Genomic DNA, 17,827 nt, shown 5'->3' on the forward strand with positions numbered 1-17,827 from the left:
GGAAATCTTTAATTTCTGTGCATTCACTATATTTTTCGAGTAAAGTAATTTACACTAATTTTAAAAAAAAGTACATGTTACAATAATATGTGGAATAAAAAATTATTTTATTTAAAACATTTTGGCATCTGAAACATAAAAAGTAGCGAATACTGTATTAAAGGGTATCGAAAAATGTATACGATTTTAAAGGAACGGTGGGGTATTTTTCATTCTTTAAGCATAACTTTTTTGCTAAAATCTATATTTTTATAGTTCAGCAGCTGAAAATTTTATGAAACATATTCATAATCAAAATCGCTACTGTTAGTTATCGAAAAATAACCAAGATGTCATTTTTGCGTAAATGTCGCTAAACTATACAAATTGCTATTATCCATCATACTAAGAATGTTTCTTTTATGCGGAAGTGTCCCGTTTTTCGATTTGTATGAAACTGTCGTGTGTCGAAATACTATCACAGCTCTGTCAAGCAAGCTTCTAAATGTAAAACAATTGAACCCCTGAACTATAATATCTATTTTGGGTAGAAAAGAACTAACAGAATTTTAGGAAGAGCAATTTAACATCGACTTATAAAAATTCAATCTTTTCTAAACTCCTGAACAGAAATACAGATTTTTAGAGAAAGAATGTTTCAATAAATAATATTTAATCTACATGATAAATAAGAGATTAACATTATTGCAAATATTTTATTTAACTTTTGTCATATAAAAAGCATAGTCCACTTACACAATTACTGCTAAAATACAATTTCTTTTCTCAACAGCTGGTACACTTGGAAGTATTTGAAGCCCTGAGAGGGTTGTACAATGCATTTCAGTATTTACATGGCATTTTTTTGTGTAAATTCTTCTAAATACTATAATACACAGTTTATTTACAAATTTTTACATTATTTAAAAACTACCAGTAACTCTTACATAAATTATGAAAATAAGTTTCATTTTACAGGATTTTTACTTTATTTTATACATGACTAACATCCTTTGGTTCTTTCTAAAATGCTGTAGTAACATATCAGACATAACACACAAGATACAATATTAATTCTTTCTTCATTTACAGAATTATAATTAATTTGAATAAATTAAGTGGCAATTACCTTCTTTCTACTAAATTCATTTTTTCAAAGCACAATGAAGCACTTAAATGAGCAGATCAGTAACTAATATTTAATAACAAGGAAATATTTAAAATAAGTCTTGTTTATTTGATAGGAATAGATGAGTGTGCTTAAAATTCAAGGAGAAAATATGCATAAGCAAAAAAATTTACACTTCAAGACTATAAAAACCTTTTTTAGATTACTCTCAAATAAAAAAAACTGATTCTTCTGCATGTGAGCAACAAAAGGTACTTTGTTGAGCATCGATTATTCAATACCAAACTGATGGGAACTCGCAGTAATTTACAGTGAGTAAATAAAATCAACACTATAAAAATTATTTTTCCTAAAAGAAAAATAATTTATTATTGAACTTTCTAATTTAGGATAAAACAACAAATACTCGGTTGTGAATATCTCTACTGCAATATTAGCATTTTAATTTTGAAAAACTCTACTTTTGGTTTTTCATTTCAAAATTAAAAAAAAAAAAAAAGGGGGGGGGACAAATTTCTGTATTATTTTAGAAAAATGTGTGAGCAAAAACTACATTGAAAAACATACTTCTGTTTATAGACTGTTTCTTGTTTTAAAGACAAAAGATCTAAAATGTTCGTCTTCAACTTGCTGTTAAAAACTAGAACTAATGCCAAACAATAAGGTATAGGAAATTTCACATATTGTACAAAATTCTGAAGCAATTTGAAAGACAGCAGATGATTCACACATAGATACATCCTTACATTCTACAAATTAGAAGAGGAATGTACAAAATTCACACACTGGAAAGAGTAAACAAACCAAAATAAGACCAGATGATTGATTCTTAAAACATAAATTATACATATATGCGCCACTTTGAAAAAATAATACATCATTATAAACATACTTATACTGTAAACTGTTTTCAAAACAGTATGAATATTAGTATAATAATTTTATAAACTAATGGGTGTCCACAAATAGACTGATGGGACAGTTTTTAAAAATTTGTAGCAGGAAAATGGTTAAAGTTAAAAAAAAAAAAATTCTTTCAGCAAAGTCATGTGTCAGGGTGTAAATTTTTCCTCCCAGAGTCCCTGGTTTTAGTTAAAAAAATTTTCCAACAGATGGTAAGGCAGGTTCCTTCTACCACTCTTTCCAGTTTTGATATATGCAAATCATCAAAATATGCATCTGCTGAAGGGTTGATGTTTTGACTTAAAAGAAGTGTCATCCATGAATGCAGAAGCAGTAGACAGCTGAACAGTAGATTCTGTAGGAAGTGTTGAAAATGATGTATTCATTGAAGGAAAGGATTTTCCTTGTATCGATATTCCACCAATTGGAGAGTATTACAGCAAGAAGTTTTCAGGGCATATTCCAAGTCACTAACGGTCTGCAGCTGAATATAATAAAAATATTACATGAGAAATTCGAACAAACAGGTAGTGTGAATGAGAAAGTCGGAACTCTTGGACAATACCAGTCGGCTATTCCAGAAGCAAATGTACACGTCACTGAGGAAACAACTGCATGCTCCCCTAGGAAACCAGTTCAAAAAACTGCTGCTGCATGTCAATTGAGCAAACCGACAGCACATAAGATAATGCATAAGTGTACGGTCTTGTTTCCATAAAATGTAAACAGTAACTGCTTTAGACCTTACCGTAGAAAATAGGAACTTGTTTGCAAACGAAATGATAAATGTTGGCAATATTAATGTAAATTCTGTATGGTTTTCAGATGAAGTACATTTTTATGTCAAGGGATTTGTCAATAAACAAAATTGGTGAATATGGAGAGCTGAGAACCCTCATGTGTGTGTTCCACAAATACTCTTTTCTCAAGAAATGACTGTATGCACAGCTGTTTCCAGCAGAGGTATAACTGGACCTTTTTTTCTATGTCAGTGATTTCAGAACGATATGTTCAAATTTTGCACGATTTTGTGGCCATCAAAAATGCTTTGGTAGAATCATTTGTGATATCCAGCTTCATACAAGATGGTAAATGGCCTCACCATACTGCTGCAGTTTTTAGTTTCTTAGAGAAGTATTTTCATCCCTGTGTAATTGCTTTAAATTACCCATACTTCACAGGGAAGAGAGTAGACGTAACACTGTATTCACCAGACAGACCGCTCAATTTCTTCCTTTGGAGTCACTTGAAGGATACAGTGTACCGGAAAAAGGTCCGAACACTTAAGAATTGTACAGAAATAATCAGTTACAAATATGCAGCCATTCCATTGGCCACATTATAGAAAATTCTGCTAATTTCATCCTCCAATTTCAACATGTGAGTGCAGCTGATGCTGGATATTTCTAAAATACTTCAACGTAATTTTAATTCAATAAAAAATTTCTCAAATTTGTGATGTGATTTGGAGTTACTTTTCTTTGATTTACAGGCTTAATGGTGTGGTGTATTTAATTATGGAAAAGGGCTATCTGCCTAAGGGGAAGGATGCCTTCGTGGAGGACTTTTTAAGGGAAACTGGCTCGTATACACGTTACACATGGGGAAAACCACGAAAACACCCATGCAGCCAGCCGTTCGCGGGATTCGAACCTCGGACTGAACTACCAGTGTTCAGCGACTTTACCGCTCGGCCGCTGGTGGGCTTTAAAATCTTAATATCTGCAATAAAATTATTGAACTAAAACTAGGGAGGAAAAATTTATGCCGTCACATAAACTTGCTACAAGAATTATTTTATTTTTTACAAGAATTGTTTTCCTGTTATAAATTTTTGAAAACCATTAGTATATTTTAGGACACCCAGTATTTTCCTTCTATGCAGTCAGTATTATTTCCTAATAATCTTTAAAACATAAATCAGTAGTAAAAGTAAAATTCATATTATAATAATCAGATGAGAGAAATCACAAATTCAGCACTAAAAGCTGAAAAATTCACCTGCCACTACAAATTTCTTTACAGGTTTTTATAGCATGCTGGAAACAGAAAAATGTTTTATGATGCTTGATTGGTCAATTACATGTGTTACGTGAATGCTTCTCTTATAATCAGCAGTCATCTCTCCAGAGCATAAGAATTTGTTGTTATGACCTCAGGAGAAAAAAACTAGTGTTCGTGGATAATATCTATTAATATTCCTTCTAACAAACTAGCCATTAAAATATTTGAAGAGCTAATAATCCTACCAGTAGTGTTACAAGCAGAAAAAGATATAATGGATGTAATAATATGATAGTACAAAGCAGATGAAAGTGGGAGAAACAAAGACTCCTCTTAATTTCTGAGAAGCAGCAGCCTCTCTGCCCTATTAAATTTAGCTTCTTTGTTCATTATCTTCACAATTTTTTATATACATAATTTGGTACAATATTCATCCAATTTTGGCTTCCTTTTATTTAAGCCAAAAAGATAAATTTCCGATAATTTTACCATTTCAACTATGATTTTTAAATTGAAAGCCAAATTGATTCGATTCTATAATGTTGTTTCTAAACGAAAAAAAAAAAAAAAATATTTTTAAGCATTTTATAAATTTTAAGCAGATGAATGAGGGCACTATTTTTTTATTTTTATTTATTTTTTTTCCCCTTTATTGCATACACCAAGTTTTGTATATCCTAAACAATATAAAAATTTTAATTTACAAATCTGAGATCACTCAAATAAAATATTTCAAAACAAATAAAATTTTGCTTAAATTTAATACAAACTGAAGCTTTTTTAAAAATATATGAATTAATTTCATTTTTCAGAATGTCTACCACATATTTTTTTATTGGGGGATCTGAAATTCCCCCCCTTAAGAGGGTCTATAATAGATAACTTTGAGATAATGTCCTGTATGCAATATTGGGAAGTACAATCATTTCTGTAAGTTAAAGTTTCATCCCAGTTACTTACAAGGACTAAAAAATAAAAACCAATTATTTACAATTATACATGTATGTGTGTGTGTTCAGCTAGTTACTTTTTTCAAAACAGTGGCAGAACTAAAAGCATTTCTCCTCGCTGTAAATGAATGCAGATATCATTAATTTACGCATTTCTTAAAAACATGGATGCAAATGATTTAGACTTCAACACATAAAGAAATCCATGTAGTTAAAACACCCTAAATATACTTCTATACACATTAAAATATGCTAAACATACCTGCACATTTTACATTATTTTAATATAAAAAATGATTAATATGGGCACACAGTCAAACTATTGAAATGGCAGAACAGCATCATGAACTTATTTCGTTGCATATAAATTATGTATATAATCCTGCTTATATTTAAATACACAGAAATGAAGTCTTTGAATATTAAAACTGAATTTGGAAGATGATCTCACACCACGAAAATGTAAGACAATAACGATTTTAAAGAAAATTTTATGCTTTGCAAGTTCAGTAATTTCTCAACATCCAAATTCAGACGTTAAATTTAAGAAAAAAGAAAACAGCTGATGAAAAGGAAGATAAAACACTCAAGAACATAATACGAACAATTAAGGAAACTGGAAATTTCAATTAATATAAAAGCCTACATTTAATGGCAAAATAAAAAGCAGGTATTCTGTAAAATAAATGAATAATGTATTTTCTCCTGCCCCCCCAAAAAAGGGTTACCAATTAATGCATAACACTTTAAATACTTAGTAAATGCTGATTTCATAAATCTGATCATGACAGATATACACAGGTGTAAACTTTAAGAATTTAGTTCTACCGGCATAAATCTAATGATTACTGAATAGTATTTCATGCTTTCCTCAACGCTCACCAGACAAAAAACAAAATCACAATGCTAATGTTCCAGAAGGTTACTGGTTGATATTCCTACAGTGAATAAAAATTACATTCAGTATGAAAGCAATAAATATTCTTATATTAATACTTAAAAACAAAAAAATTCCTTCAACTATAATTTAAAGCTTTTCTATTTTTTTTTTTTTTTCCCTTTTTAATATTCATTTGGAAAAAAACTCATTTAAAGTAACATATTTTTTAGCAGTCAAAATTCATATGATAAATACATCTAAGCAACCAAAGGTAGGGCCTTCCTTTTTTGAAAATAAGTCTCACATTTAATATGAGCATATGCTTTAAAATTAGGATTTAACTATATTTACAACTAAAAATTGGCTTCTAAACTGCCATACCAAATTTTCACTATTTTTTTTTTAAGAGAGACATCGACGAGACACATATTCTGATGCATTATAGCTTACAATTCATATTTTGCAAGTAACACACAATAACTCTATATAGTAACCCTCTGAGTGGTACAATTTTTTTAATCTGCTTATGTAGACCTGTAATTAAACAGCATTTATTAGCTTTATTTGTATTACTTATATTTACGTTTTCATAAACTTCCATTCAATAAGATGATATTTACACCATTAAGGAAAGTAAGAAAGCAAAATATTTTAAATTATAAGCTAATATATTACCAAGTGGCAAAAATTCTCATGATGGGATAAAGGCGGTTCAGCCACTCAGAGGGTTATGCACCTACATTGTAATCACAGAAATTTTAAATTTCTGAATCTAAAATCTAATTAGCAAATTTGTGCTACTTTTAAGTTATGTAAATGAGTATTTTTACAAACATACCACACACTTAATTTACACCTGAGAGGTATAACATCCATCACAAATAAATATCACTTAGTTTATACACTGTATGTTTTACATGTATGTAGTATAGATGCACGAAGAATAAGAAATGTTTTTACAAACAACAATTACAAAGGAAAAATAATCTAAGGACAGACAACACATTTCTGTATGAAAATCTAATCAGCAAGAAACTCAAACACTAGAATTTCAATAAAAATTAGAATAAGATTCTGAGGTCTTAAATATTACTCAACGGTTAAAACACCACCAAATTTTAGAACATCACAGAATACTTTTAAAACATTACAGTTTTAACACTTTAAAATATCTGCAGATAAGTGGTCATTTCAAATGGCATTTATCATTAATGTCATTAGTATTTGAATCACAAAATATATTCATTTGCATTCCTCATCTGTACTTTTTTGGAACACAATGAAGGATAACAAGGGATAAGTAACCACCTCACACACATATTCATGATATTGGCACTTTGAATAAAAAAAGAGTTCTCTAAAAGAATTTTAAAAAATTGGGCATTCATAATAAAAAACAACAAGTAAAGCCTGCATGATGGAAAGAAAAGAAAATTAAAAAATTAACATAGTTTTCAAAGAAAGGAAGGAAATTATTAAAACATAGCTCAGCTTCCAATTTCGCATGCACAGGTAAAATATAAAGTACAAATATGAAACCAAAGATTATACGTCAGTGGCCCAATATAACATTAGACTGGTCTGCTTCCAGTTTAAATTCGTTACAAACTGAGAGCATCACAAGATGATTAAAAACATAAATGCGCAGTGAAACACTGCATGGAAAAAAGATCATGATATAAAAAAATGAGTATATTTTGTACCAAAAAATATTCCAATTTTAATATACAAACATTGACATCTAGAAGCTAAAAAAAAATTCAAGACTAACATAAATCCACATGAATGGTTCCTCATTAATTCTCAATAAAATTACTCGTAGAAAAAAACTTTCCACTGTCTTTTTTATATAAACTCAATATTGCAGCTCTTCATAAATGTAGATAAACATTAGCAAATGATAGATTTCACTCAAATAACAGATGTAAGTATTTAAAAAGAGTCATATTTAAAAATTATACAATTTTCTGAAAACCTGCCTTATAATCAATGATAAATATTTTATGAGTATAAAAAAATTTATTTCAGTAACAATTTTGAAACTGACAACTGCATTGAAGCATATAAACATACCATAAGTGCAAATTTAAAAAAATTCGATTTAAATTTATAAAAGAAATTACCTTACTCATATATGCCCCACTGCTTACTTGTTTAATTTTACCTAGAAATTCTTGTAGTTTTTCAAGGCAATAGGAATTAAATATTTGAATTAGTTTTCCTTAACAAATACAATAAACACCTCAAAATATACTTTTAATAAATTCCTTTTATAGTCAATGACATGTACATTCAAAGGGTGAATTTTGAGGGTAGTGACAAACTAAAGAACATTTAGAAATCCCAACAGAAACTTGTTATTTAAAAATAATTCTAAATAGGTTCAAGCAAGAACGAGTGTGGAAGTAATTGCAGAATATAAAGAGGCAGAGCTTATTACCGTAAGAATGAAACATAACCATCCACGCACCACCACCAAGAACTAGTGAAACTGAAAGTGTTATAAAAATTAATTAGGAAATCATAATCAATCACAACCAATCCATGTCACTTTTCATTACACGATTAGTCTCTTATACATAAAGGCTTGTATTGACAATGCTATGCAAACTCACAAGCCCAATTACCTAAGATGCTTATTATTCCCATCTTTCTAAACACAGAAGTTTGTCAGTAACCTACAGAATGACCCTTTATATGCCCCCCTTTTTTTTTTTTTTTTTTTTTTTTTAAAGATTAAAATATTTTTTACAGCTTTGCATTAGGTACAAAGCAAAATAGTTTTCTCACAAGGGAAGTCTTCTAACCTTGAACTTTAAACTTTTCTGAAAAATATATATATATATATAAATCTACTCATCTAAATACCATCTAACGATAAAAGAATTAGCTCCTAATATTTTATACATAAACAGTTAAAATGTAAAAAACATAAGATTTGATACAGCATTACTTGGAAGCTTTCAAATTTGGAATGTCACTAAGTTGACCGTTTCTTGCAATAAAAGTTCCAAAACAATGAATAAAGAAGTAACAAGGTGTGTATATACATATATATAATAATTTATTTACTAAAGAAATATTGATTATCACAAAATTTTAGAAATTCGTCGGATAGATGATGATGATCAAAGTCTAAAGATTTTTCTACTAGGGATCATATTTTTTAGAAAGTTCACCACTGACAATCAAAATTCTTCTACTTAATATTTTTTAACCTTATTTTATTTTCTATACATTATTAGCAACTCCTTCTTTTGCTACTATGCATTTCTTAATGAACAGATTCATATATGCATATTTTTTCTGTAAAATTAAGAATTCAAGGTTAAAAGAACTTTCTTGTTACTTACCAAATGCATCACAAAATACATAAAGTCCTGCACTGAAGATTAATAACAAATTATTAAAATTTTCCAGTCCCACACAAATACCTATTATTTCAATAATATACATATTTCATAATCAATTATTTCACTAATCGCACTTTAAAGCATAAAGTTCCACTAATTACAATAAATAGATACTCTAAAGAATACTGAATGATCAAGATATAACTTTGGCATGTCTTAATAGTTTTAACTACAGCTACAGATATGCTTCTTTAATTATTACTATACAATCTGAGGCCTTTTAATTCATTTCTTATTATAAAAATATAGGAATAGAATATTTGATCTTGTGGTACTAATGTCTACTATGTAGACATTAATATCAAAGTAATCTGAAGTAAGGCCATTTAAAAACATATATTAGTATACCACAGCAAAGTGTGAACAAAGCAACATTAGCAAGAAAATAACATTAACAAACGTATAACAGTAAACAAAGAACATCATAACTTAATATCCAAGCACTTTGACAAATATGATGTAGACATATTCCCAACAATTTAAGAATCTAGATATTGAAACATCTGACATTATGAAAACAGTTAGTTCCATATTAGAAGTAGACTATGCAACCCTTGCAAAAATGATTTGAATTAAACTGGGAAGCACATTAATTTCTTTCACAAGAACATGATTTAAGGAAAATATACCTTCAATAGCATTTAGAAACAACAGTATACTATGTAACATTTTAAGCTTTATAAACTTCTATATACATTTCATTATTTAAAGCACAAAGAGAACATGCATGGTTATCACAGAAAACAGCATTATGCCATGATGCTAGCAAAAAAGGGAATGATAAAAATTCTAACTGGAACAATGTACGGTAAATAAGATGAGTTCTACCTTTTATTAAACTGAGTGCCTCATGAACTGAATGTTCTCTAAATGGAGTTATATGTATAGCAAAAGTAACATTTTACCCTTCATGGGATACAGTTTTGAATAGCTCAGTGATTTAAGTTTAGATAAAAAAAATTTATACACAAATGTCAAACTAAAGGAAATAAGAATAGATACCATATACAATAACAATCACTACAGACAAATCATATCAGAAGCTGTGATAAAACCCCAATAATAATAATAATGAATTAATTACTAACCAAGCTCTAGTGATGATAAAACACAGCTGCAATTTAGAATTAATCAATAGTTAACTGCATATTTTTCTATACCACATTATGTCACTTAAAAATTTAAATTACAACTACAATTAAGCTCTCCTACAAACTCCTGCTAAAGGATTCAAATGCTAAAATTTGTTATATATATATATATGTCAGGATTCTTTATTTATCCTCCTGTAATAATATATTAGCTTAGAAGATACAAATTATTAAAGACTGCAAAATTAAAAGCTAGAAATTTATTTATGCATAAAATTTCAAAACGGCACAATATTTATAACTGATTTTCCTAACACAAAATGCATCCCGAAAAATTTTCAAGAAATCGAAGTAGAATCAATATATTAACGGTTCAAAGCTCATTTCTACATTATTCGGCCAAGCACAATAAAAGACTGGAATGTACTTTTATGTAACTAACATACAACTGTCAAGTAAAAGTATGTTTTAAAATGAAAATTTCATTTTCAATCGAGATAGAAATTTAACACCTACAAAAAATTATGTCAGCATTTCAGTATTTATCTTTAAAAAAAATTTTTTTTATTTCCTTATTTACTTTTAGTTTTGTTTCATGGTGTAAAATATGCAGTTCCACAGTAAACTTTAAATACAAAAAGAGGGATTCAAAATAATTTATTTTAGACACTACTTACTAATATATTTTTAAACTCTGTAATGACAAAAATCATATGAATAAATACTTCAAAATAAACTTATAATAATATGCATCTACAAATTTAAAACATTTGTGTCTTTTGAACTGACACTAGTTTAGCAACACAAAATTTATTATTTAGAAAATTCTTGCACTGAAAGGTATTTCAATTCCATATAAACAATTACACAAATATTTGTGAATAAAGATGGGAGAAAATGGTCCCAAGAGAAACAACTCAAAAATGCATTTAATATTAAAAGATTTTATCAGTAAAACAATGCTACTAATTAGCTTAAGTGCTCCTCAGCAATGAAACAAAACATTTAAGTAATATATTTTAACATTTTGGAGGTAGAAAAAAGAAACAATGATTAGATATGAGGTTCTAGGTTTGAACATTTCTGAAAAGCAGTTAAACAATGTCTCTAGACTGAAGCAATATTGGACGGTATTGAATATTTGAATTCAAAATAATTTTTGCTGTCACGAAAGAACCATGCCAGTTTAATTGACAAGAGGAATTTGAGATCACTTGCTAGAAATGAATGGACATGATGAAATTTGATACACAGAAAATGCAAAACGACTGAAATCTTTCACGGTTAGATCACATATTTACAACTTGCTTAAGGTCATTTAATACACCTAAGAAACAGCTGGAACTGTTGTTTCAGCTGCTCTTGAAAGTTTTGTGCATGAATTAAAATAGCTTATGCAATCGTAAATCTAACAAAATGAAATAATAAAATCTCAGATCAGAGTTCTATACTTCATATTTGCATTATTTTCTGCTTACATGGTTCATGAAAATTCTAAACAAAAAGGACATGACAGTTCTGAATATAATATCACTATAATGAGAAAAAAAATATTATGAATAAAACAATCTGAAGTCTGTTTTTTGATACAAGAATTTTCAATCAGTGCTAGAAAATCTTCGACTTGCAGAAAGTTCAGATCTAAATTAAGAGTAAATCACAATTTAATCTTGCTACAATATCCATAAAAATATTACATGTATCTCTTAATATGAATAAAAATTTCTCACCAACAAGGAATTTTCTCATAAAAACTTAAACTTTCTTAAATACATCATATACAAATACATAACATTACTATTTTCGCATGGCACTAGAGAGGACACTAGCTGGCAGTGTTGCAGATTTCTGAGGTTGATATTTATTTATTGAGCGCATAGATGCCCTAAAACAATAAATCATAATTAATATTTAATCTTAACAAAAAATACAATGATTAATAAATGAATATGCATTCAGCAGACAGTATTGTCAGTCAAACAAAAATTTCATTGCAAAAAAATATAATTTTCATGAAGAAAAATATGCAACTGGATACCTTTAACAGAAAACCACGATTTTACCTTGGTGAACCTCCTCTAGCTTCCTGTTGAGCAGCATAGCCACACTTCTCAATTTTTTTCCGAAGTCGAGACACCCACATTTGTTGTTCTTCAACAGAGTTTGCTAATAATAGCAGTTCTCTTGCAGAATTAGGATCATAGTTAACTTTACAAGGTGCAATTAATTCTTCCTTTTTCTCTAGATGATCTTTATGCACTTTAATACGACATTCTGGGAAAGGAGGAAGGAGAAAAATAGATACATGTCATATAGTTAATTGGAAGTGGAACTGCACAATTCAGAACACAAGAGGTAAAACTAAACTTACACTGACAGAACAGTCAGAATTTAATTACACAATTTTAATAATATTTAATCTAAGCATGATTCAAATACATATGAAATTTTATATACCAATCACTTGCAATACACGTTTTCATAGCATTATTATGCACTTTGCTATTATAATTTTTAATACTAAAAAAATTATATTTTCCTTTTCATTTTTTTGTGATTTTAAATAATACTTATGCAATCCAATATTTACTTCCCCCCCCCAGATAAACTGAAATTGTATTCACAACTAGATAGCTATGTGACATAGTATAAACTCAATATACAGAACAATACTATGAACTAATGCCATTATCTAAAATTATTTCTGATTCTAAATATATTTTTGGTTAAGAGCAGTTTAAAATTATTTCCCATCCAGAACAACTATTCATATTATAAACTTTACACACACAATCATCTTCAGACATTAGAATTTGCACAGCAATTTGCATAAATTAACAGTAAAAAATAGAAAAACATGCGCAAAGTACATAACTAAGATATATTAAACAAAAATTTGCTCAACTAAACAAAAAGGAACTATAGCTCACTTCTGCATTCCAAAGCGGGTGGCGGCCTGAACATGTGCCACATTGGCCTCGGACAAACTTCACAAGTGGTTGGCATATGAAAATTTATTGAAACAAAGTCATGCCCTTTATGTTCAAGCATTCCAGGTTGCATTAACTGTAAATTAGAACAGATTTAGTTTGATTACAATAAAAATATAAATAAATAAATAAAATAATTTGAGTTCATCAAAGGTTCATATTTTGCTAGAAAAACATTCTGCCTAATACATGTATTTCAGTACTTTATGCAAATGTATGCAAAATGCACAAAAAAATAAGATGCTGCACAGGGTACACAAACTCCAAATTAGCATATAGCCATGATATCTCAGATAAATACTTTTTCTACTGATTCACATTTCCTGTAAGCATTGAAACAAAAGATAATTTCTGCTTATTTGCTCTTTCATGTTGTAAAAGCATGTTTTTGTCTATACCAGGCAGTTTCAGAGTTACTTTTCTTCAGTTTATACTTTGGCATAATGGAAAGTACAAATACGTACAATTAATTATGCATGCCTGCTTTCCTACATGCACATTATACACTCACTTCCAAAAGTTAAGCACGAAGATGTAAAATGAAAAAAATCAACAAATACTGCATTGATTGACACAAAATTTGGTAGGAAAGTAGCATATATATTTATGCATAAAACAAAATTAATAATTATATACAGAAGTGAAAACAATATTAAATTTTTGCAAGTTATCAAATAATGACATATTGGAGACTTAAAAAGAATTATGTATAAAGTGAAAATAAACAGCATAAAATGAAAAAAAGGACATTCATAGGGTATGTGATCCCCCCTCATCTGTATACAAAGTTTACACCTTGTGACCATGCTTTCAATTAGGTGGTCAACTACTGCAGAACTGAGCAATAATCAACAAAAGCATGAATAAATCAATAAAGAAAACTGAAGAGGAAGGAAACTTGCTATACACTAAATCCGAGGGTTTCCAATTTGAGGGGCATAGCACAATGATATAACTATGATGGCTGGTTTAAAATTTAAGAGTTGTGAACATAAACTTAGAACATACAGATATTTTAAAATTATTGGTGCAAAAACTAGAATACATCAATGGAAATCAGTAACATGAAAACAATTTTAACAAAATTAGTTTATTCTACTAACAACCAAAATTTGCCCTGCCAAATATTTTTTATACAGCTGGTAAATTAAGGTTAAAAAGAACAAAACTAGTGCCATAAAAATCAATGGTTAAATTGGTAAAAAGTTACTAGCTGAAGTATGAAATGGTCTCGCAATATTTTCATTTTTTGGTAAGTGGTAGCAGGCAAAGTCAGGAAAAGGGACAGGTGAGTTAAAGAGTCATTTACATTATCTGGCTGCCTTAAGACTTTGAAAAAATAGACTGATCTATTTAAGCAAAAGAGATATCAGAAGGTGACATATTTACATATATACAATCTAATTCTTAATTATATAGTTCTTTACTCTTATTTTTTTAATTGCTTTTATTCCTGTTTTGGTTAATTCTAATCACAACTTCACGATTAATTGCATATTTCTGTTAAGTTTGTAAATCTTATTATATGCAAGATTTGCTGGCATTTTTCAGGTATACAATGGATTTGATTTTTTGCACTAACTTTATTTTGTATTTCAACTTTTTAATTCAATTGTAAACACATACTCTTCGGTTTCATTTCTCATTATTTTCAGGCTCTAATGATTTTTGGAAATTTTTTTAATTTGGCTGGCATTTTCTTGTTCACTTCAACCATGCCATTTTCTTACTGCTGATATTAAGGAAAATTTATCTAGGACTGAAATAAGAAATGTAATTTTGATTGTGAATGCTTTTAGGCTGCTCCTTGTGGAAACAAAAAGCATACCAAAATCTTTTTCTATTCAACTTTCTTTACTATTTTTTTAAATGATAGAGAATGTTTCATTTTTATTTTATTATGAAATTTTTCATTTCTATTTACTTGCTTTCCATGAGGTAGTGAATTTTATTTAACTTCTTCTATTTGAATATCGCAAAGCATATGAGGGTTATTTGCCTAACAGGAGGGATGCCATTGTATATAATTTTCTAAGTGGCTCATATTCACTTCACACATGGGAGAAACCATGAAAACCAACCATGCAGCAAGTCCTGGTATTGACACCAGGTCAATTTCCTAGTATTCAGTAGTCTTATAAACTTGGCCACTGATGGAGTTGCCTATATATATCATCATTATTGCTTTTACATTGCTACTGTAGGTACACTGCATACACACACACAAAAAAAAGGACAGTTCTATATCTCCTTCTCTATTAAGCCGATTGATGAAATTCAAATTGCATTTTCCATATCTCGAAGGCACGACTTAGTAAATACACTAGATTTATATATAGCTTTGTAGTAACATAGGTATTTTGACACAAAATCAGACTTTTTCTGAAATAACATACCAATTTTTTTCCATAATTGAATTCTATGCCTCAAATTATGGTCAGATATTAATTGTTTAAATTTTTGGTGAGAAATTTTTAAATTTACCTTGGCGAACTTTTTCCAGTTTGCACCAAGAATAATTCACTTGGCAAACTTCTTAATTTTTAGTAACCTATTTTCCTTTCCTTTTACTTCATTGTCCAAGAGTAGAAAAAAGTCATTGTTTATACTTTCAAAAAAGTACTTGTGCTATTTTTACAAAACTTGACAGTTTGCCATAGTTTGAATTGTAGAATCAAAATATGGAAAAAAAAGTGGCATATCATTTCAGAAAAAGTCCAATTTTGTGTCAAAATATCTGTATTAGAACAATGCTATATATATATGCTATACATATCCTAAGTCACGCTTTTGAGACATAAAAAATGCAAGTTGAATTTCGTCAATCGGTCCACTAGAAGGGAGTTATAGAACTGTCCCCTCTTTTTTTATTTTCCCCCCCACAATGTACATACTACTGTACATTGCTATTGTATATACAGATTGAATCAAAAAAAAATTTAAGGCAGATAGTGATCAAAATAAGCACATTTTGTAACGGATTGTATGTGTAGAAATGGAACATTTAAGTGGCACAAGTTGCTTGCTCTTCGACAGTACTAAAAAGCATGCTGCATTACTCCCTATATGGATTGCAAAAATTACGCATTGCTATATGAATGCTTCACCTGCCAACAATCCATATGGCAGTGACTAAAACAGAGCAGCTACTCAAGGAAGGTCCATAGGATGATTACTGAGTATCTCATCTGAGCAAGTGCTCTAAATCAATCTGCATCTCTACACATAACATGCACAGCAGCTAGTTCTATAAAGAAGCTAATATTAAAGATATAAAGGAAGTAAACAATTGATTATTGTTACAATGAAAACAGGTTTAGAAAATAGATACTCTCATCCATTGTGAACTTTTTGTATTATAGTCGCTAATGGAATGGTCATTATAGCAAGAGACAAATGTATGAATTATTATCCAATAAAAACATATTTCATTTCGAATCAAAAAAACCACTTGTGTTCTATGCATAGCTAAAAAATGTCTTCAGCCTAAAATGCTTAAAGTGATAAGATATTGCTAAAAATACATAACAAATTCAAAATTACTAAGCATTTACATACTTTTTCAGAGTACACTTATTATTTTGGACATGCTAACATTTTAAATCTATTCCTATCTATGATAAGTTCTGCAAAAAAATTTCAAAATAATAATAATAATAATAATAATAATAATAATAAATAAATAAATAAATAAATAAAAATAAAATTTTCTCACAGACAGATACATAACGGCCAGACAAATATGATTACAACAAAGTTTCTTTGTTTGTCCATATATAAATACCTTGTGCACATAACCTAAAAATCCCGACTGGTAGTTCTGGCAGTGCTTCCCAACTGATGAGCTGTGGCACACTAATCACAAAATATTTAATTACAAAGTTTCAATTATGAAGCAATAGCACTGGACAAGATGGCCGAAATGATCAATGAAATTTCTGATAAACACACACACACACACACACACAAAAAAAAAAAAAAAGGAAAATTATGTACTGGTGGCATAGCTGCAATGCCAGGAACATCTCAAGTCTAGTCTGAAAATCCTATTGCTGAAATAATAAAATGCTTTGCTTATACAGAAGTTCTGATTTCAAATAGTTTACTACAAGAATTAAAATCAACATTTAATGACATTATATAAATAGTGTATGTTGTCCAAAAGTAGACCACTTCAATCGTGCTCTTTTAAGTGATGAAATCAGATCAGAGCATCTGTCTTTATTGTTTCATACTGAAGTTGGCTGGCAGTTAAAAAAAAACTGAAAGAATTAAAATTTGAACAGTAATTCTCAATATTTAACTAAGTTAAAAGTCAATCACTGGTTTAAAAAAAAAAAACCTACTTAGCTGACATATTTTAATACCTAAATGGAACTTAATCAAAAAATGAAAGGACCACTTGATGATATATTTGATTGCACCCAAAAAAATTTATGCATTCAAAAGCAAAATTCAACTTTATAAAATGTGCTGAAAAATGGTTCC

At 29.1% G+C, this 17,827-nt stretch overlaps 1 protein-coding gene across 1 annotated transcript in view; it reads right to left on the bottom strand.

Annotated features, from left to right (window-relative positions):
• Window positions 1-681: 681 nt before the first annotated feature.
• The window catches only part of Rok (Rho associated coiled-coil containing protein kinase), a 165,139-nt gene continuing 147,993 nt past the window's right edge, over window positions 682-17,827 (bottom strand). The window contains exons 31-33 of the mRNA XM_085807766.1: window positions 13,280-13,415; window positions 12,413-12,623; window positions 682-12,234 (exon numbers count right to left, since the gene is read on the bottom strand). Of these exons, the coding sequence (XP_085663892.1) occupies window positions 12,147-12,234; window positions 12,413-12,623; window positions 13,280-13,415 (435 nt within the window). The 3' untranslated portion in view covers window positions 682-12,146. The remainder of the gene's footprint in view (window positions 12,235-12,412; window positions 12,624-13,279; window positions 13,416-17,827) is intronic.

This window comes from Stegodyphus dumicola, chromosome X1 (genome assembly GCF_044657685.1).
Source record: "Stegodyphus dumicola isolate Sdum_Otavi_A_Nest chromosome X1, ASM4465768v1".
Taxonomy (NCBI): Eukaryota; Metazoa; Arthropoda; class Arachnida; order Araneae; family Eresidae; genus Stegodyphus; species Stegodyphus dumicola.